This window comes from Lutra lutra, chromosome 8, assembly GCF_902655055.1.
Source record: "Lutra lutra chromosome 8, mLutLut1.2, whole genome shotgun sequence".
In the NCBI taxonomy this organism is placed as follows: Eukaryota; Metazoa; Chordata; class Mammalia; order Carnivora; family Mustelidae; genus Lutra; species Lutra lutra.
The window spans coordinates 103258429-103279767 of record NC_062285.1 but is presented as its reverse complement, the minus strand read 5'-3'; the positions used below and the strand labels follow the sequence as shown (position 1 = coordinate 103279767).

The 21339-nt window shown below is 41.0% G+C and overlaps 1 protein-coding gene across 1 annotated transcript; it reads left to right on the top strand.

Moving 5' to 3' along the window:
- The first annotated feature begins 1091 nt into the window (after nucleotides 1–1091).
- Nucleotides 1092–2885, top strand: LOC125106984 (uncharacterized). The gene is made up of 3 exons (XM_047741537.1): nucleotides 1092–1244; nucleotides 1432–2172; nucleotides 2453–2885. The coding sequence occupies exons 1-3, from the start codon at nucleotides 1092–1094 to the stop codon at nucleotides 2609–2611; spliced, it is 1053 nt and encodes a 350-aa protein (XP_047597493.1). The 3' UTR covers nucleotides 2612–2885.
- The last annotated feature ends 18454 nt before the right edge of the window (nucleotides 2886–21339 follow it).

Below are 21339 nucleotides of genomic sequence, written 5' to 3'. Positions count from 1 at the left end.
AAAGAAGCTGTCCTGTCTTATCCCTTTGTTTCAACATGATACAGACCTCTTACAAAGGAAAAAAAAAACAAAAACAAAACCATCGTGAGGAAGTGCCTCAACATAAACAAGGCAGAATGGGTTCTATACTACATAACTCCACTTTTAAGTAAGTTCTAACTTATACCTACCTAGCTTAGTTGGACACATGCTAAGAACCAAAAACAAAAGTCTGGTTTTATTGTACTATCATGTCCTCAGTACTAAAGTCTGAATCTAGTTATGGTTTTGTGGGTTTTTCCCCCACACACAGGAGTTGTTGTGCCTTATCTAATCTCTGGCAAGGTCTGTCTACACCCCCCATCCCCCTGATTCTCTTAGCACCTTCCACTAGAGGCTGCCACTTCAGCCAGCTGGGACTTTGGGAAGCAAGGTTCTGGACCTTCATTATGAAATACTCATTCCAGGAATTGGGAAGTGTAAAACTGAATGAGGGTTAAAGAGAAGATAATTAAGGCAACAGAAGTCACATGTTCCTCATAAACTGGGGTGGGGGAGGCTGTCTCTCAAGTCCCCTAAAATTAAATATCAAAGAATGAAAAGTGTCTATCAATAATTAAAGAGGGGAGTTTCTATAGAATAAGACTGGATTTTTTTTAAACATAGATTTCTTTATATCCATGGTATATGTGGATTTAAAAACATATTCAGCCCTTACAATACATGCCATACTTGGAGCACAGAAGCGAGCTGCAGAACTCTGATTCTGACATACAGACGCCCAGCTCAGAATGCATTTCTGCAGAATAGAGCGAGATCAATAGACTCAGGAAACAAATATGTTGATGGATGAGGACAAGTCTGAAAACGACCTGGTTGAGGTGGCCACGCTGCAGGTCTCACAGCTCTTCCCATGTTGGCAGAACGGAAGGGTTACCAACGATTCCCCTTTCTTTTAAGAGGAAGACGAAAAAAGGAAACGAGGGGAGGAATAAGAAGGGAGGGAACAGAATGGAGCCGGTGATGAGAAAAGGAAGAAAGACATGAGAACGGGGAAAGAGAAAGAGAGAAACCCAAAGAGGGGCGGGGGAGAGGAAAGCAATGATGTTTGGATGCTCGCCAGCCACCCAGCCGAGCGCTCCATCGCCCCCAAGCCTGCCTCCCTCGCTCGTCTGGAGCCATGGGGTTCCCTGGTAGCGTCGCATGGTGCGAACAGCCCTCCCCGCGACCCCAACCCCGCGCAGGCCACGCGGAGCTGCCCCCAAGTAGCCCCCCGCAGCCCGCCCACCCGAGCCCGCCACTCCCTGGACCGCGCTCGCCACCCCCGTCCCCGACTGCTCCCCGGGTCCCCATCAATAGTCTAGGGGAAAGCGAGAAAGGGGAGAAATCAAAAAGGGGAGGAGGGCGACCAAAAAAAAAAAATTTTTTTTTTTTTTAATAATGTGATAATAGGTCCTGGGGGAGCAACAGGGAAGAGACCCGTGGCAGGCACCTGGGAAGGAACACGCTGTTGCAAATACCCCGGGCTGCGTTGGGCTGGGCGATTTTCCACAAAAGGAAGTTTGGAAGGAGCGCAGCGGTTTGCAATGGAAGGGAAGGGGAGCCCAGCGTTACCTGACTGAGGTCAAGCCGGCGGGCCGCGGAAATCCTCAGGTTTGCGATACTGAGCCACTTGATCAGGTTACTATGGAAATCGTCTTGAGAAGGAAAAAAAAAACCCAGCAGCCCAGGCACATCCTCGTCACCCCGAAAGAAACTGCTGGGGCCGCCGAGCGCGGGCGCGGGACCGGGCGCGGCGCCTCTCCCGGCCCGGCTCGCTCTTTCTTCCCTCCTTGGCCGGGCCGCGCCTCCCCGCCCCGCGCCGCCGCCGCCGCCGAGCAGCCCGCGGGCCGAGCGAGCCCTCCGCGGCGCGCTGCCGGGAGCGAGAGCGCGAGCTCGCTCGCAGCCGCCAGCCGGCCTGGGCGCCGAGTGGCGCTGTTTCCCCAGCCGCGCAGCTGGAATTTAAAGACACAGACGCCTCGCGGGGTCTGGGGCCGGGTGCCCTCGAGAAGCGCACGCAGGGCGCCCACCGTCTCCGCCCGGGCGGGATGGACAGAGCGGGCCCGGAGAGAAAAGTTTCCTGCGGGGACGGCGGCGGGAGCGCGTGAAGACCTGCCTCGGCCTCCTCTCCGGAATGCAGGCTGCAAGGAGAGAGTAAGAGGGATTTTTTTTTTCCCTCCCTTGGAGACTAAGGGGGAAATGATTTGTATGCTCAACAAGTCAGGCACCTATTTTCAGCTGCGCTCGTTTTCGTCCTTGTGCACCGACTTTTTTCATTGAAAGCACAGAGACGAATGGGGGTTCATTCCTTGTTTTATGTCAGACTCCAAGCAGAGAGACACATGGGTTTGGAGGGAAGGTGGTGGCGGGAAGATAGAGCTGTCAAATATCTTGAAAAATCTTCTCTCTCTCTCTCTCTCTCTTCCTGTCTCAGCCAGCGAAGCATCTCCTTTTCTCTCTCAGCCCTGGAGAACAGGCTTCAAGGTATATTCCAACCTGTAGTTCAGCATCCTCCGACAGACCACCTTCCAGCCGGCACCTTTTCTCTACAGCCATGAATGCAAGCTTGCTCCTGTTGCTTCTGAGAAAATAAGCAAGAATCCAACAGAAAGAAGCATCTAATCCGGCCCTTTTCTATCCCTAGCTAAGCCAGCTTTCACTGGGCACTTCTCTCACTGCTGTTACAAATAAGGCTCACATTTGTGCCGTTCCCAACATACAGTCCAAGGAGAATGTGTTTATAAATGCACATGGTTTAATGTCACTACGTATTTATTTGGAGTGTCGGAGAAATTATCCAATCAATTTATTTTGCAGTTCTAACAATCACCTTTCACTGCTTTATATTCTCAACAGCTTTTTCATGGTACCAGTTCAACCCAAGTTTTCCCGGGGAGGGGAGGGTTGGGTAATAAAGAGACTCTCCCTTTGGACTTGTCCAAATCAACCAAATTGATTCCACAGAGCAGCTTCTGTATAGAGTAGCAGATGCTCATTAACCTCAATAAATGTGAATGATACTTTTTTGGGTTGATAGAAAGTATTCTCAGAAGGAATGCAACTATGTCTAGATTAGCAACACCTTGTGGGCAGGAGTCCTATATTATTCCTATGTCTTAGACCTTATATACATTTATGAGCCCTGCACAAAGCACGGAGGCTACATTCTAACGCCGTGTCTTAAATTTCTTCTTTACCTCTCTCTACAGTCTTACCGCCAGTACTCATGCCTGCTCCATACATCCATCTTGCTTGTCTTTCACCTGGCTTCCAGAGCAAAGCCTTCAAAATATAGTAGTCTTATCGAAAATTCTTCTATAGTTCTCCATTTCCTTCAGGAAAATAGCCATTTTTTTTTATCATGGACTAGAACAGCGTTTCTCAAATTTTAACCTGCATCAGAATCACCTGGAGGCCTTATTAAAAGATTTCTAGGGCCCATACTCATGCTCAACTTTTCCCTTTCGATAGGTCTAGAGTGAGGCATAGGAACATATATACTAACGATCCTAGGTGATGTTGATGCTGTCAGTCTGGGAGGCACAGTTTGAGAACCACTGGCATTGATCATTTATGATCTGGCGTCTGCCTACTTCTCCTGCTTCATTGCTCCCACCTGCCTCACAGTTCCCAAGCAAGACACACTTACTAATTTATGCTATACTTTCCAAGTAGTACCCACTCAGCCCCACTTTATAAATGCTGTTCTCTGCCAGGAGTCCTCTCCCCCGCACTGTTCCCCATGTCCCACTGCCTCATCTGGGTAACGTGTTCAATACCTAAAAACTTCTGGATAACTTGCCAAACACTCCCGGGCCCCACATCTGAGTTTAGGTCCCACTCTGTGCTGTCCCTTTACCCACTTTTCACACTCTAAGTGTAATAGCTGTATATTTATTCGTCTGCTTCCTCACTAGCCTGGGTATGCTAAGGGCGGGGACTATAGCTTATTTATCCCTGCATCCCCAAGTGCCTCGCACATTGGTCAAGGAGTTGCAGCCCAATAAATGGGAACAGAGGAGAGAGGAGCAAATGAGAGTAAGAGAGGTGATATTTTTTTCATCGCTGATGATTGTAATGATATTCAAAGACAAAAGGGTGTTACAAGCGAAGTAGTAATAATATTAGGACAGAAAAATGGAATTAATATTTCTTAACTTTTAGCATATATCAGATACTGAGTTAAATGCTCTGCATACTTGCTATAGCCTGAATGTGTCCCCCCAAAATTCGTATGTCAAAACCCAACCTCCAATCTGACTGTATTTGGAGGTGGGAACTTTGGGAGGTGATTAGGTCATGAGGATAGAGCCCTGATGAATGGGATTTAGTGCCCCTGTAACAGAGACCCCCAGAGAGCTCTGTCACCCTTTCCTCCATTTGAGGACACAGTGAGAAGATGAACCAAGGGGTTTGTCCACACCAGAAACTGCCAGTGCCTGGATCTCGGACTTCCCAGGCTCCAGAGCTGAGAGAATTAAATGTCTGTTGTGTAAGTCACCCAGGGTCTGGTATTCTGTTAGAGCATCCTGAGATGACTAAGACAATGTTACCTCATTTATTCCTCAAAGCAGCCCTGCAAGATAAATACTACATAACATAGGAGAAATTCCAGACATGGAAAAGTTCAGGAGCTTGCTCATCTCCCATAGCCGGTTGGTGTCTGCTACCTAGCAAGGGATTGGGTGGGGGGATATACTTTACTATAACCACCACAAAGGCAATTTTCCACAGGTGAAAGTAAGTTTAATGGGTATCCTGTTAACATTCACAAGTTTTTGTTACTTTGATTAGGAACACATGACCTCCCACTTCCCCCTCCCCTCCATAAAGGGGTCTGGTTCACAGGCTAGGGTAGAGACCTCTATGGCTTTTTGGAAGGTCCTCTGATTAAACAATCTGCTGAGATGTGGGGTTCTCTGGCTGCTGCCAAGTGGTCTTGCTCTACCTTTGTATTGTATCCTCAATGCTATACAGACTTTTAACAGACCAACCAAATCAGGTAAACATCTGTTAGAGTGGCACGACCAAAGCAGAGTCCCTCACTTGTCTGTATTTCCATTATACTACATTTTACTATTGTAGAGGTAAACATTAACTGGCAAGAAAATATGTAAATATATTAAAAGTATGATAAATAAAGTCTGTGCTCCCTTTGGATATTTATCCAAACCACAGAGAGAGAGAGAGAGAGAAAGTGAACTTGTTTGAAAGTAAGTGGATATTATGGACATTTGGAATAAGTCTGCAATTAAAAATTAAACTAATTTTCTATAAATGTAAAATTAATAAATAAATGTAAATTAATAAAAATCAGTCCTCTATAAACTTGGGAACCACAGGACTATAGAAATAGTCAGTACTTCCCTATAGTGATGTTTGTTTTCCCTGAAGGTTGTGTGCTTTACATAAGATTATGCTAAAGTCATGAAATTCTGACAGCCGGAGGGGATCTTTAAGGGAAGTGGTTCATAACTTTAGCTGCATACTAGAATCGCCTGCAGAGTTCTCACAACTCTCAATGTCCAGGTTGCACCTCAAACCAACTCTATCAGAACCTCTAGGCTTGGCATCTTGGCATCAGGATCTTTAAAACCTCCCAGATTATTTTAATGGGCAAGCAAGACTGAGAATCACATCTTTTGAGATGATCTGCAATGGAACGCAAACCTGGCTGTTCGTTGGAATCACCTGAGAAAATGTAAAAGGCTCCCATGCACACGCTCACCTACCGAGGTTCTGATTTGGTCTGGGTGGGGCCCCGTCCTTCCTATATTTAAAAGCAACCCCAGGTGATTCTGATGTTCAGCCAGGGTTGAGAATCACCATGTCAGAGCGATGTTTCTCCAAGCAGAGTCCCAGGACAGTAGCAAGGGCATCGCCTGGGAATGTGTGAGAAATGCAGATTCTTTTTTTTTTTTTAAGATTTTATTGATTTATTTGACAGAGAGAGATCATAAGTAGGTAGGGAGGCAGGCAGAGAGAGGAGGAAGCAGGCTCTCCGTGGAGCAGAGAGCCCGATGCAGGGCTCGATCCCAGGACCCTGGGATCATGACCTGAGCCGAAGGCAGGGGCTTTAACCCACTGAGCCACCCAGGCACCCCGAGAAATGCAGATTCAGACTCCACCTCAGATCCAGGGACTCCTGGATGGACTCCTGTGGTGGGCTCCAGCACTATTTCTACAAGTGCTCCTGATGATTCTAACACACACTCAAGTCTGGGAACCACTGCCTTATAACATGGTATTAGTGGTGCCATTCTCCTTTAGAATCCAGAGTTCTGCATTACCTTCAGCAAACATCTATTGAGATCTTACTATGGTGGTTCTGACAATCATTTCTAAAGAGTTTCTAGTGATGAGCATGCTGCAGGACCAGGAGTCACATTTTGAGAACCACCATCCCACTATGTGTCAGTCCCTATAACCGAGTATTAAGAATCCTGAGATTTTGAGGGTTGCTGGAGTGGACGAGGGTGGGAGGGATGGGGTAGCTGGATGATGGACATTGGAGAGGATATGTGCTATGGTGAGTGTTGTGAATTGTGTAAGACTAATGGATCACAGACCTGTACCCTTGAAACAAATAATACATTATATGTTAATTTTTTTAAAAAAAGGAATCCTGAGATTTGTTTTATTTTTCATTTTCAAAAGGGACTATAGGGGTGAAAAACTTCCTTTCTTCTCTTCTAGCTTCTTTGGCGGGTCTAATGGTTAGAGTGACACAAGGCAGGTGAACAAGAGAAAAAATTCTGTATGTATGGGAGCCCCAAAGTCATAAGATCCCAAAGGCAGGCAATTAAGGCTCATACACTAACCTGAACTAAGGAGAAGGTGTTAGGGGTCTGGGGCTTCAAGGGGGAAGAAGACAATTCACAAGAAAATGAGAAAAGCAAATGTTTAGTAAACAAATGTTTGCCATGCCACACAGATAAACACTTCTAATACAAAAGTTATCTTTGGTATCCATTCCTGGTCCAGGCCTTCCATCTAATTTCTTTTTAATTAAAAAAAAAAGCAAAAAAAAAAAAAAAAGGAAAAAAAGGTTTCCTTGAGTCTGATGGGTCTTAATCACCTTCAGCTCAAATAATCCACATACCAAAGTGCCATATTTTGGGGTTATATACTCTGCTGTCCCTCAGAACTTATGCCAAAATGAAACCAATGTGTTGTGGCTACATCAAGCTGATGAAAAGAAATTTCTTGTCCCTAATTCCCTGAAGTAAAAAGCTATGGGAGGATTGTGTGTGATATATATATATATATATATATATTTTTTTTTTAACCTAATCTTAGATACTAGCTCCAAAAAAAAAAGAGTTTTCAGCACTAAAGCTGCAAGGCACCACAGTTGTAGATATGGCTGTGAAGAGTTCAGCAACTGTACTAGATTACACAAAAACTTTAGGAAAAAAAAAAAAACAATGATCCCTTCTCACCTTGAAACAAACCACCAGCTCCAGAGCATAAAAGCTGATGAAAAGCTTGCCCTCACTGGCTACACAGATGAGCCGATTTGCCTTCTCCAACAAGGCGACTCTTTCTGTAATAGCTTTAAGAAGAAAGAAAAACCTGGTCATTCTCAAAAAGTAAATACTGTTCTTCTTGGTGCCTTGGTGTGAAAGTAGCTCTGTAAATCCTGTCCATCCTAACCTACAAACGTTAAAAGAACCCCTGGTTCCCACAGCCCGGGCTTCCTTCCAGGGAAAAGCACAGAAGCACAGATCACTGAAAGCGAGCTCTGTGTCACTAATCTTTGCCTCTAGTCAGGCAGCCAAAGAAAACCCCCAAGCAGAGACTCAAAAGAAGACACCCCAGACCATGAAATCTCCTTTTATCCTTTTAGCTGCCTGGACTGATTTCAGGCTACGAACCTAGATCCTTTAGGGGAGAATCTTTTGGGGATAAGCTCCTTTTCTGAGGATGAGACCCTGCCTCTCTACTTGGCAATTGCTTTTGAAAAGTTCCAAAATAGACTGCAAAAACTGCATTTTCTTTCTGAGACTTCTTTAGGATCAATGGCATTTCTGTGTTTAACAGATGAGAGCTCCAGGAAGAGGGTCCTAAAAGAGCTGCCAGCCACCACATCAGGTGCCGAGTTGCTGACAGGAGAAAAGGCTTTCTAAGAGTAATCTACCAGCCTGTGCTTGCCTGTGCTTTTTCAAATAGCCACAATGTTAATCACTATATGGGCTACTGAACTACTTCCTCTGGAAAGCTCTACAAGTTTGAATGAAGTCTCCTTCTACCAAGGCTGGAGGAAATAATAGTCATCAGCCAACTGCAAAATGTCACATAGATTCCTTTTTATAGGCATATACACTTATATAAGCAATGCAGTGCTAAGAAATGTAATGAAGTTGCTTAGGTGAATGGGAAACAGCAGTAAGTGGCCTTTAAAAATATCAATTGTGAAGGGGAAATGTAAAGGGAACAAAAAGCAGATAAGGATGATGACAAGAAGAGCATGAAGGAACATTCGGGAAGGGAACTGCTGTGAGTGGCAGAGTGGCCTTCATTTGGACAATGTCGGTTATACACAGATACCCGGGGTTGTTTCGTCTCAGAGTTGACCTCCTTAGAAAAGATAATAAAAAGCTCAATTTTCAAATAAGAGGACGCTTAAAAAAATAGATTACTACTTGAATTTGAAAATAGCAGTGAGGTTACATAAGAAAATGTTCCTGTTTTTTTGGAGATGTCAGTTGAACTTACACTGAAATGGCCGTACCCTAACACACACACAAAAAGCTTATTTAAGAATCAGAAGGTTTGTTTCTTACTTGAACCGGAAAATAAGAAAGTATCTTCATCTACATGTATGTGGAGAGAGGATACAATCGTGACCAACGTTAATGAAAGGTCATAGAGGTGAACAGAAGCGACTTGTAATCGACGTGGAACGTTTCCGCAGGTTTAAAATTTTTTTAAGTTGAATTTTTAATTTAAAGAATTGATTCATAAAATGGCTGCAAAGGCACAACGGGAAATGAGCTTGCAACAAGGGTCCTGAAAATAGGTTTCAGTCTGTTCTAAAAACCAGGAACGGGAGATTGGCAACCTGTTCCCCTCATGTGTAACAATTATTGTCATTAGAAACGTGGCACACACGTTTAGCACATCATATCTTCAAGTATTGCACCAGACTTCTCTGCACCATGGTGACCTTTTCAATATTCTACAAATTGATTTCCAGGCCATTCCCACTACCCCTTGTTTATAGCCTTGGTTACCCAGAAGAAAATGAGCAGGCCTGGCCAGCTGGGCGGCCGGCATTTCTGTGCTCATCAGTGCTCAGAATCACATTGCTCTCTCCCAGAGGCCTCATAACAGCCCTTTAGTATTGGTCTGGAGATCAGCAGTACCAAGAACCTTCTATAAGGACATGTTGAAGAGCTATACGAAGTTATGTGAGTCCCTCAGAGGTGCTCAGTTGAACACCAGTAACAGTTGAATACTTTTCTGTACTACAAACTATGACAGTAAAATTAAAAACCTCTAGAAAATGTAGAGTGTATACAACTCTTGAAACCATGATGTAATCACATTATTAATGTCTTTTTCCATCATTAAATCACCTTTGCTTGTTCTCATGAATTTTGAGATCCATAAAAATGTACTTATGCTAAATTTGCACCCATGCTGAGGTCTCCTCTAAAAATCCCTGCAACAATCAATCCCTACCCCCCAAGTTACACCTAAATCATGAAATTAGAGGAAGTTGGCACCTGCCTTAAGCTTTATTACTTAGAATTCCCTATAAAGAACATCCCCATAAAGAACAAATAAAAATGGAATCAAAATAAGCCAGGGTATTCCATTTCTTCAAGACAGCAGCTCTGTTTCTGTTAGGTTTTCTAGGCGGTGGGGAGAAAAAAAAGATCTTGAGTTCCAGTACTTGATCAACCCTTACGTGCACAGATTTCTTATCTTTTGGGGAAACAAGCAAAAATTGAAGAACTAGCTAGCATGAAAATAAAATGGAACAGAGAGTGATTTTTTCCCCGCATGCCACAGAATATAGAGAAAAGATAAAGTTAAAAAAGTTCATCACTTCTCGCCTCACACTGATAGTGTGAATCGAAATTTAAGATGTGTTTGCAAGGTAGACACACAGAAAAGAGAACGTTCTCTTTTCCTCTCAGAAATAATCAGGTAGGGGAACTTCTATTTGAGTAGTTCAATATATAGGTAGAGGAATTATACATTCAATTGACCTTATCAGTAAACACAGAGCCACACTCTCAAGAAAAACTCAAGAAGTATAAAATAAGCCATACATGGAAAGGTAGTGTCACCCCTTAATTATTCAGCCCTGTTGAGAACCTAGTTGCATCTGTGAAAAGTTCAGAAACATAAGAGTTTTGCTTTCCAAGTCAACAGGTCTTTGGAAAATGTGTTTCCTCTACAAGGAATCCTGTCTACTTCTATGCGTTTAAAGTTCCAAGTCCTAGGGGAGGTTTCACGGAACAAGAGGGTGAGAGCACAGTCCTGAACTTCTGTAGTAACTGGGGATGGGTAGAGAGGAGTAAAATTTTACTCATTTTTATTCCACCAAGCATGGTGACAGAACTGCACCTTTTTCTAATCCCAAGGGATTGACTAAGGTCCATCTGGGGAGGAATTTCTTTAGCTTAGATTTATGGTATCTTCTGATATTTTCAGCAAGACACCTTTAGGAACTAAAATACCAGCACAGACCGGCATATTGATTTGCTTATTCTCCTCACAGGGTGTCCCCATCACCATAGCTGTTGGGAATTCAGACATAGAAAAGTTAATTTTATATATATATGCATACATACACACACACACACACACACACACACACACACACACACACACGAATAACAGACAAATAGAAGATATAGCCCTTGGGCAAAATAGTTAGTTAAAAATAGGATGAAGACTGCTGTTTTTCCATAAGTGCATCTAATCCACAGCTACTTAGTACTGCATGCAATCCCAAAATAGTCAGCTACACATTACAGTTTATGTAATATAGATTAGATACATATTTGAATCTATATTGTAAATGTGATTTCCTGCATGAAAAACTTTTGAACCTGAATTCCTAATATATTACATGTTAGAGCCCAGTCCACCTGTGTGATAAGAATGGGCTCTCACATTTCTGACAGTTCATTAAAATTCACTATTTAAATGCTTCCTTACTGACACCTAAATAGTATCATAAGCATGGGTATGAGAGAATGTATGTACACATGGGCTTTGACTTCCTAGTCTCAGAAAATCCTCAGACATTTTCAGTTTCTTCAAAGGAACATATTACTCAACTTAATAAGCACCCCTGCTCTGTTTATAACAAACCAGGGTACTCCATTTTGAAACCCCAGACATTTTACTCACTGTACAACTCTTCCGCAGGAACACTTATTCAAGTCACAATCTGCAATCGGAGATCCTGAGAGGATGGATAGGGACTGACTCACATGACCGGGAGTGTGGAGTCATATCTCAGCTCCTATAATAACTGTCATAGGAGAGCAGATGCGAAATGCTAATGTCTGTCTCCTTGATGTTTTGCAGACTAGTGAGGTTTTCCTAGTAATTTATAAACTTGAAGTCATAAGCACTTACGAAGCCAGTTTCATTCCTGGCTTAATCAGGAATCTCACCTAAAAGGGTGACGCTTACTACTTCTGTCAACTATGTTTGTTCTGTGTTAATACCAGTTATCATCAATCCACAGGAGAATCAAAGCTTATTTAAGTCTCCCACTCTCAGAAGGACACAGTATCCAGTTAGAACGATGGCTTCTGGGGCTGGTGAAGATAAATGACTATCTCCTTTACAAGAAAATTGTACTAATATCTCTAGAAGCATCTAGATAAGAACCATTTCTTTCCTACCAAATGCTACCAAATAGGGTTTCAGTGGAGGAATATAAATTGAACGCTGGTCATAAGCACACATGCCCAAAGAATATTTCATCAATTTAAAAATGAAGCAAAATTGAACAAAAATCTAAGAGAATGGATAAGTGATAAGAAAATAGATGCTCCTTCCAATTTATTTCCTGAACTCTTGAGATTCTTAAGAAGTTATGAGATTTTCATGAGGAAAAGCTTAAAGTTACCACACAGGCATATATTTGTTCCATGGAAGGCAAGTGTAAAACCCCTGGCAAGCCACATACTTTGAAACATATATATCCATAAAATTTACTCAGGAGCATCGGACATCTTTGAGAGTTAGAGGAGATGACTCAGTCAATATATTCATTTGAAAACTGAGACCCAAAGTCTGTAGTCAGGATTTATGACCATTTTATTACTTTTTTTCTCCCCTAAACTTTTTACCAGCCCTTCCACAGGCTGTTACATCCTGATGTCTGTGGGAGGTTTCCAACTCTGTTTCTAAGTTCTAAAACGAAGAGAGTTTACAGCATGTTATTTCTGTAGACCATCTAACTATTGAAATCCTTCAAAATTATTTAACAGGAACTCTGTGAGGATGTGCTCTACCCACACAAGTTGATAATATTTGTGTCTAAGATATCAATTAAGAAAATAATTTTGGAAATAATCATCAGGATTATAACCTATAATTTCATGATTTGTGAGTTTTCCAAAGTACCTATCAAGTAACCAAAACAATAATACAATAATACATATTTTCCCCTAACCTTGTTCATTAATCTTCCTTGGATTTACATTATTTTTAACATAGCAAAGACCTTTACTTCTTGCAATTTTAATAATTCAAATACAGTATTTTCTTCTGTTTGTTCAGATTTCTTCATTTAAATATAGTTTAAAATTTTGTTTAAAATATTCATTTGTTGCCAAAGTGCAAATTAAAATGTATCTCAGGCGTTCTCCTGGGGTGGAATAGTAAAAAGGCATTTCTTTTTTTTTTTTTAAAGGCATTTCTTAAGAATGATTAATCAACTGGCAAATTTATAAGTGGCAGTGTGACCCCACTATAAGAAATTGCCAAGGTTAGAGAGCCATTCCTGCTCTAAAGAAGGTTTTTGTCTACCTAGGATGACGGCATATGAAAATAAAGCACTTAAATTGTAATGCTTGAGAAGATGAAATACAAATGAGTAGTCTGCCATTAAGAACAACCAAAAACAATTCTGCAACACTTAACTTGAATGTTCTGAGGAAATGGGGTTAAAATGGGCCTTTAATGGGGCTTCAAGAGCCTTGATACTCAAACTGTAGTACAAAGGACCTGTGGCAAATTCATCACCTGGAAACTGGAAACAAATGCAGAATCTCAGGGCTCAACCCAGACCCATGAATCAGAATCTTCATTTTCACTAGATACCCCAATCAATTATATGTCCATGAAATTTGAGACTATCTCATTAGGAGAAAGTAATCCTTGATCTGGACCTAAAATAACAAAATAGGTAAGATTACAGTCCTAAGCAGAGTCTGCATAGTAAAGGGCCCTGAAAGTCCAACGCACATTTTTTTGTGTGTGTTTGCGGTGATCAAGGATAGGCTGTATAAGAAAAGAGATACATGAAGAACAAGGACACCAGCAGGAAACCATACCTGAAGAAGATACACCATGTATCTTAAGGATTGCCCATGAAATTTCCTTTCTTCTGTGAGGATTAAGAGCTAAAGACAACAATCTTACATGCACCCAAAAAGGAGAGAAGTGAATCTGATTGATCAGAGCCTGAGAGTCACTGAGCTCTGTCTTGCCAGTAGGCCTGAATTCTGTTCTTCAAAAGCATGGAGCACTGGGTGTTATACACAAACAATGAATCATGGAACACTACATCGAAAACTAATGATGTACTGTATGATAACTAAACGTAATAAAAACAAAAATTTTAGGGCGCCTGGGTGGCTCAGTGGGTTAGGCCGCTGCCTTCGGCTCAGGTCATGATCTCAGGGTCCTGGGATTGAGTCCCGCATCGGGCTCTCTGCTCGGCGGGGAGCCTGCTTCCCGTCCCCTCTCTCTGCCTGCCTCTCTGTCTACTTGTGATCTCTCTCTCTGTCAAATAAATAAATAAAATAAAATCTTAAAAAAAAAAATTTTTTAAAAAGTGTGCTTGCACAAGAAACTAGTATAAAATGCTCTAAAAACTTAGAATGTAAATACAATGAAATCTCTTCTGCTTTTCTAAATAATATCTTGAGCCCCTGATTTCTTTATTTATTGGTAGTCATGTGTCTTCTTCAGAACCCACCCTCCATCCTGCACAGCCACCAATGTTCACACAACCCAACTTGCACACAAAAAGCAGGAAGAACACTGCTGCTTGTGGTGGGCCCTGTTGAAGCTAGTTTCTTGAAAATTCCAGAGTGAGTGCCAATCCACCACTAAAGTAATGACTTGACGATTCAGATCCAAGCACAGACCACTATAGTTATGCAAGGAAGCCAGAGCCCACTCTCCCAGTGCTGACCAAGAACAAGAGTGCCCTTCCTTGATCTTCCGACATTTGTAGTTTTTAACACTTTGGGGTCTGGATTGGTTTAGTGTCAGCCACCCACAGACCACTTCAGTTTCCCTCCTCAGTGTGTCAGGAAACTTTTCATCTTATATCCTCCAAACCCAAAGTTGCTACTCCTCTGAGGAAGGTAACATAGTGAATCAAAGATAGTTTTACCCTACTACTGACAAACACTTACATCCTTGTAGGAAGATGGTTGCTGACACCTTTTATGATTCCAAGGCAAAATTCTGGCACCTCTCTTGAGAGAGATTAAAAAAAAAAAAAGTAAACTCTGATATTCTACTATGCACAGATTAACACAACTGGGAAACGTGCCTGCTATTTGCCAAGAGAGTATCTTGTGATTTAACAAATACCTAGATAAAGTATTAACTTTGGTGTTGGAGATGGGAATGATGGAATTATCAACCAGAGCCATTTTCCAAGAGAGATCTTGGAATGATTGGGCTTCTTAATACACCAAAAAAGAAAATGGGGAAAGACAAAAAGAAGGTCAAGTATGAAACAAAGTTTTCAGTCTGAGTGATGAGAATAATACTAATGCTGTGAACAAGTGAGAGTTAAGTAAATTTAGATGATTTAGGATAAGAGATTATTAATTTAGCTGGAGAAATATTACTATTGAGCTAACAGTAGAATTTGCAAGTGGAAATATCTATTGGGCAGTTTGAAATTTTAAATAGAGCATGGTTAAGGATTAGAAGTGACTATATAGAATTGGGAGTCTTTCACTTTTAGAGGATTATAGCCTCACCGATGAGCTGATTGATGGTAAAGAGGGGGATGAAAAAGATGAGTCATCAAAGAGGTCAAAGAAAGTATGGGCAGAAAGTGCAGTGTTTACTTGGAAATGGAAATGAGTATTAGTGAAACACAGAAATCTGAAAAGAAAGATAACATGCAAAACCTAAGAAACTCAACCACATGGAAGTCAACAGTATTGAATGTCATGGGGAGATGAGAAGAGACAGAGTCTGAAAATAAAGCCTTGGATTTTATACAGAGGAGAAGGTACAAATGTTTGAATGCCAACTATGCGCTAGGTATAGGTTTACTTACATGAAATGTTTTATTTGTTTTTTTAAATTTTATTTATTTATTTGACAGAGAGGCAGGCAGAGAGAGAGGGAGAAGCAGGCTCCCCACTGAGCAGAGAACCCAACGCAGGCTCCATCCCAGGACCCCAACGCAGGCTCCATCCCAGGACCCCGAGATCACAACCCGTGCTGAAAGCAGAGGCTCAACCCATTGAGCCACCCAGGCGCCCCTTAAATGAAATGCTTTAAGAAAAATTTCCAGTAGTAATCTTGGATGTGGAGACCAGACAGAGAAATTTGGCAAAAGAAGGAAGCAACACAAAGTAGTGCCTCAGGGAAACAGCAGGGTCAAGCTAGATGGGATTTTTGTTTTGTTTTACTCTTTTGTATCAAGGTGGGGCAAACTACTTGCTTGAAAGCAGGAAGAAACCTAGAGGGAGAGTGATCGGAGGGGTTATAATACAAGCTAAGCGATTCCAATGGTAAATGTTAAAAAATGGAAGTTTTAACATTAATTAAAAATAATTAGCAATTTTATATTCTCTATCAAAGAGTTAATTTCATTTAATTATGCATGGAATGAGTCCATGGTTCTCTGTCAGCTCTCCTTGTCTCCCTGCCCTTTGCTTTTATGGCTTTGCATTCATAAAAACAAAGTCTTTTTCATTCCATTATACCCTGGTGAACAGTTAACTAGCTTTACAAAGAAATATAAATTCTGAGTAATCAGCCTAATTGTTGACCCATTTCTACGTTTATAAATTATTTAAAAAAAAATACACTAGGGAATTTTGAATCTTCTCTAAAAAACAACCAGATGTTGTTCACATCATTTATTATAATAAAAAATTTTCAAAGGCTTTGTCTCATAGCAGTGATACCCCTACTCCCCCCAAATCGTTTTCCTTTCTAACACACTGATGTATTCTAAAAAGTATATAAATGTATCTGTGAAGTAGAATAACTACCAAAAAGTAATTTCCTCATTTCTTGCATTACTAAGCTCTTCCAAATACCAAGTATTATAATACAATGTCTAAAATGGCAGTTTATTTCCTGTATTCAGAGTAAAATATTGTCTTATCTAGACCAAAATGAGTACCTTCTCATCCTTGTCATTCCTCTAACCACTAGCAGCCCCATCCCCTAGGACTGAGAACCAGTCTCAGCTGCATCAGCGGCTCCCTGACATCCCTTGGCTAACCTCCCATGCCTAAGTGTCCCTTGGGCAAGATAAAATTACAGTGTGATAGGATATCATTTTCTCTTACAATTAAATCCTATCCTAGACATGCAGATACAACAGCAACTTCATCTCTGCCAAACAGCTAGCCACTTCTGGGTGCTGATTCCTTTTTTTTTTTTAAGATTTTATTTATTCATTTGACAGATAGATTGCAAGTAGGCAGAGAGGCAGGCGGAGTGAGAGGGGGAAGCGGACTCACCTTTGAGCAAGGAGCCCAATGCGGGGCTTGATCCCAGGACCCTGAGACCATGACTTGAGCTGAAGGCAGAGGCTTAACCCACTGATCCACCCAGGCGCCCCCGGGTGCTGATACCTAAGTGCAGTTACTTCCCCAGAAACCAGAAGCAGAGACTCGGATGAATCACACATGGGTATTGCACACGGAAAGGAAGCAAGTGGAGGGAAAAGAAAAGTAATTAACTGCCACGTTAGATATAAAGCAGAGTAGAATTCAGTCAATAGCAACAACAAACCGATCTACTCTTGGTGGACAGTAGAATTAAAATACTTGAAAATAATAAAATGATTCAAACAGAGGCAATAAATATTTATTACCTTTAAATCTGAGCTGGCTTTTTCTGACTTGAGAAAGGTGAAAATATAAGCGAAGTCCTGGGAGCCTCAGTCATTTAGCAGCTGCCTTCGGCTCAGGTCATGATCCCGGGGTCCTGGTGAGCCCCACATGGGGCTCCCTGTTCAGCCGGGAACCTGCTTCTCCCTCTCCCTCTGCCTGCTGCTCCCCTGCTTGTGCTCTCTCTCTCTCTGTCAGGTAAATAAATAAAAATTTGTTTAAATTTTAAATAAACAAACATTTATTTTAAAAAAATTTCTGTTCTGCCTGCTTGTGCACACTCTGTCAAATAAATAATCTTTAAAAATTTTTTTTCAGAAATCTTGTTAATCCTTAAGGATAAGCAGATGTCAACTGTAAGTATAATATTATTTAGAAATTGATAAATCTAGAAATTTTCTAAGAATAAAAATTTAAAGGTAAATTTCTTTCTATTTGTCATTGCAAAATTATTCACCAAATGTTATGCATAATTCTTAAAAAAAAAAAAAGCCTTGTGTTACAATCTCCCTATTATGTCTCTCATGAAGTATTACTGTCAAATAATTATAAGGTTCTTTTATACTCTTCTTCAGTAACACAGATTATAGGCAAGACTTCAAGATACTCTAAAGAAGTGCTTCTCAAATTTAATGTGCATACAAATCACCTGGGGATCTTGTCAAAATGCAGACTCTTCTTCAGTGGGTCTGGGATGGGCCCTGAGAGCCTGAGATGCTGCATTTCTAATAAGTTCCCAAATGATGTCAAAGCTGGTAGTCCAGGGCCAATCTTCAAGTAGCAGGAATATGAAAAGAACTACCAAGGGTGCCTGGGTGGCTCAGTTGGTTAAGCAACTGCCTTCGTCGGCTCAAGTCATGATCCTGGAGTCCTGGGATGGAGTCCCACATCCGGCTCTCTGCTCTCCAGGGGGTATTCTTCTCCCGCTGACCTCTCTCCTCTCAAGCTCTCTCTCTCTCATTCTCTCTCTCTCAAATGAATAAATAAAATCTTAAAAAATGGTTTTTTAAAAAATAATAAATAAATAAAATTTAAAAATAAAATGCCATCTAATGCTAAGACATGTCACTTTGGGTACCCCTAACTAGGATATAATAACGCCAATTAAATAGGACATGATGCTTTTAGAGTCATTTATGACTTTTAAAATACTGACTGAGCTCTTGTAGATTTATAGATAGACTTAATCATGTATCACTCACATGTATATAGAAAAAGGGAAAGATAAGTAAAGGTTATTAATTACAATACTAACAAAATTTCTTCACATTCAGTCTAACTTTTCCGAATCATTTTTTAACTTAGTTTCACTATCATTTTTCCATGTAGTATTTTCCCCTAGAGCACTAATGATGCTTAACAGTGTTTCATTATTGTCTCTAGAATATTCTTCCAAGCCACTTACACCTATTCCGGACGTTTTAAGGTTGGCATGTTCTTCATTAGATGTCAAAGAAATTCTCAGGGACCAGTCAAGAACTCAAATATGTTACCTGTATATAACCTGTTAATTAGCTGTTAACATTTAAGGCACATCTTGAATTCAGACATGTTAAACTTGAAAACACACAAACACACATATACATGCACACACATTTCACCTTAGAATCAATGGCACTAGTTATTCCCAAATTTGTTTAATGAAAGAAGAATCCCTCGCTTTTTAAAGAACTATATCTCAAGATACTAGTGCCTCATGAATCTCATTTTTTAAAAACACTACTTAAATGTAGTATCTATACCACATTACCTTTTGGCATAAGTTGATCCAAATGATTTATTTTTTTATTAGTATGTAATCTTTCTGAATAAAAAAGTATGCCTATTTCTTCTCCCTTCTGCCCTTCCCACAGTGTCTAAGACACTGGTCATTATACTTGAGGTGTTCACTAAAAGTTCTGCTAAGAAGGCCTAGGACTGAACATCACAGAAATTTTCCTAGCCTGCTTCCAAAACAAGTTTAATTCTTCTTCTGTTCTGCCTAATGACTAAAACTTTCTTCCTAAAAATGCCTATCAAATAATTTCTTGCCTTTTATTCTTATCCACTTTTCTGGATACACTTCAGTGATCATTATCATAACCTAATTCTAACAGGCTGATGTTTACAGATATTCAAGGGTGAGAAAATCTGAGTTCTAATTATAACCTTGCCATTTGCTATGAACGTATCTCCTCCAATCCTCAGTTTTCTCCTAAGTCAGATGAAGATAACACTTGTCCAACTAGCTTCACAGGACTGTTGTCATAATCATTAGAAAGAAATATACGAAAAGCACTCTAAAGGTTACAAAGTGCTATCTCTGCTTTTATTACATGCGTCATACTAAAATTCTATCCAACCCTCAATCTTTGGTTCTGTTATTCATCCGACATAAACTATAAGCTCCCCAGAGAAACTTTATGAGTACTTTCAAAGTATACTTTCCACTGAAAAACATCATTAAACAGTAATAGTCATGAAATTTCTGAGAAATATTCTATTTGAGATAATAACCGTAAACATATAAAAGTGAGTTCCCTGGAGCTCAGTGAATCCACTCATTGTGGACTTGCTAGCTATGTTAATTAAAAATCAAAGGTGTGCTTTTGTTTGTATGAAAGAAATACAGGAATAATAACAAAATCCACTTCCTTACTATTAAAGAACTCAAAGAATAAAATTCCTTGGCTAGGGGCGCCTGGGTGGCTCAGTGGGTTAAGCCTCTGCCTTCAGCTCAGGTCATGATCCCAGAGTCCTGGGATGGAGCCCCGCATCCGGCTCTGTGCTCAGCAGGGAGCCTGCTTCCTCCTCTCTCTCTCTCTGCCTGCCTCTCTGACTACTTGTGATCTCTCTCTGTCAAATAAATAAATAAAATCTTAAAAAAAAAATTTCCTTGGCTAACATTATCTCATTGGAACTTTACAAAGCTCTGGCAGGTATCACTATCACAGTGTTTTACAGATGAGAAGACTACAGCTCCAAAAAGTTTACTGCCAGGAAGTAAATTGTCCTGCTCACAAATTCAGAGCAGAGGTAAGGTTTTAATCTCAGAATGCTAGGCTTCCTTCTACAGGAGGATTTCTCAATCTCAGCCCCCTCAACCTTGTAAACTGGGTGATTCTTTACCTGGGGGGGGCGGCTCTGTCTTTTGCTTTTCAGAATGTTTAGTGCATTCTGGCTCTTCCCACTAGATAGACACCAGAAACACCCCTCCCCCACCTGGACACCAAAAAATGTCTGGATATTGCCAGATGTCTTTTAGGGGCAAAATCACCCCCAACTGAATACCCGCATATACCAAACCACTTTTATAGCAGCACTTTCATAATTTTTCCAAGAATTTTCACATGCTTGATCATCACTGTATGTCAGATGATAATGGTAACTTGGAACCAAACGGTATTGGTTTCCTTGTGTCCATCATAAAAAATTACCACAAATTTGATGGCTTAGAATAGGAGATTTATTCTCTCAGAGTTCTGGAAATAAGGAGTCCAGATCAAGGTGACTGTCGAGCCACACTCCTTCAGAGGGCTCAGGGAGAATCTTACCTTGCTTTTCCCAATGTCTGGTGGCTCCAGGTGTCCCTTGGCTTATGGCTGCAGAACTCGAATCTCTGCCTCCATCTTCACAGGATCTTCTCTGTGTCCTCTCCTCTTCTGTCTTCTATAAGAACACTTGTCATTAGATTGAAGGCTCACAGGAGAATCCAGGATGATCTCAAGATCCTTAATTACATATGCAAAGACTTTTGAAAATAAAGTCACATTCACAGGTTCAGGGTGGATGCCTCCTTTGTGGGGCTACCATTCTAATCATTTCACAGATCATACTCTCCTCCCAAGAATGAAAAACACTTTCTGGATAATCTCTTATCTCATTAATTTCACAATTGCTCTAGAAAATAGAGAGGAATGGGGAAGAAAAGGAAGCGCAAGAAGATTAGGGGCCAATTTGCTAAGGGTCGGTGAGTTAGCGATTTACTAAAATGACGTAGAGTCCACGTCTGGGACCTTCCCCACAGGGTCTATCG

Bases quoted from the DNA above. Each gene is read 5' to 3' on its own strand.
- LOC125106984 (XM_047741537.1), top strand. From the start codon at position 1,092: ATGCTCGCCAGCCACCCAGCCGAGCGCTCCATCGCCCCCAAGCCTGCC. The intron at 1,245-1,431 runs GTAGCCCCCCGC...ATGTGATAATAG, and splicing joins CCACGCGGAGCTGCCCCCAA to GTCCTGGGGGAGCAACAGGG. The intron at 2,173-2,452 runs GTAAGAGGGATT...TTCCTGTCTCAG, and splicing joins ATGCAGGCTGCAAGGAGAGA to CCAGCGAAGCATCTCCTTTT.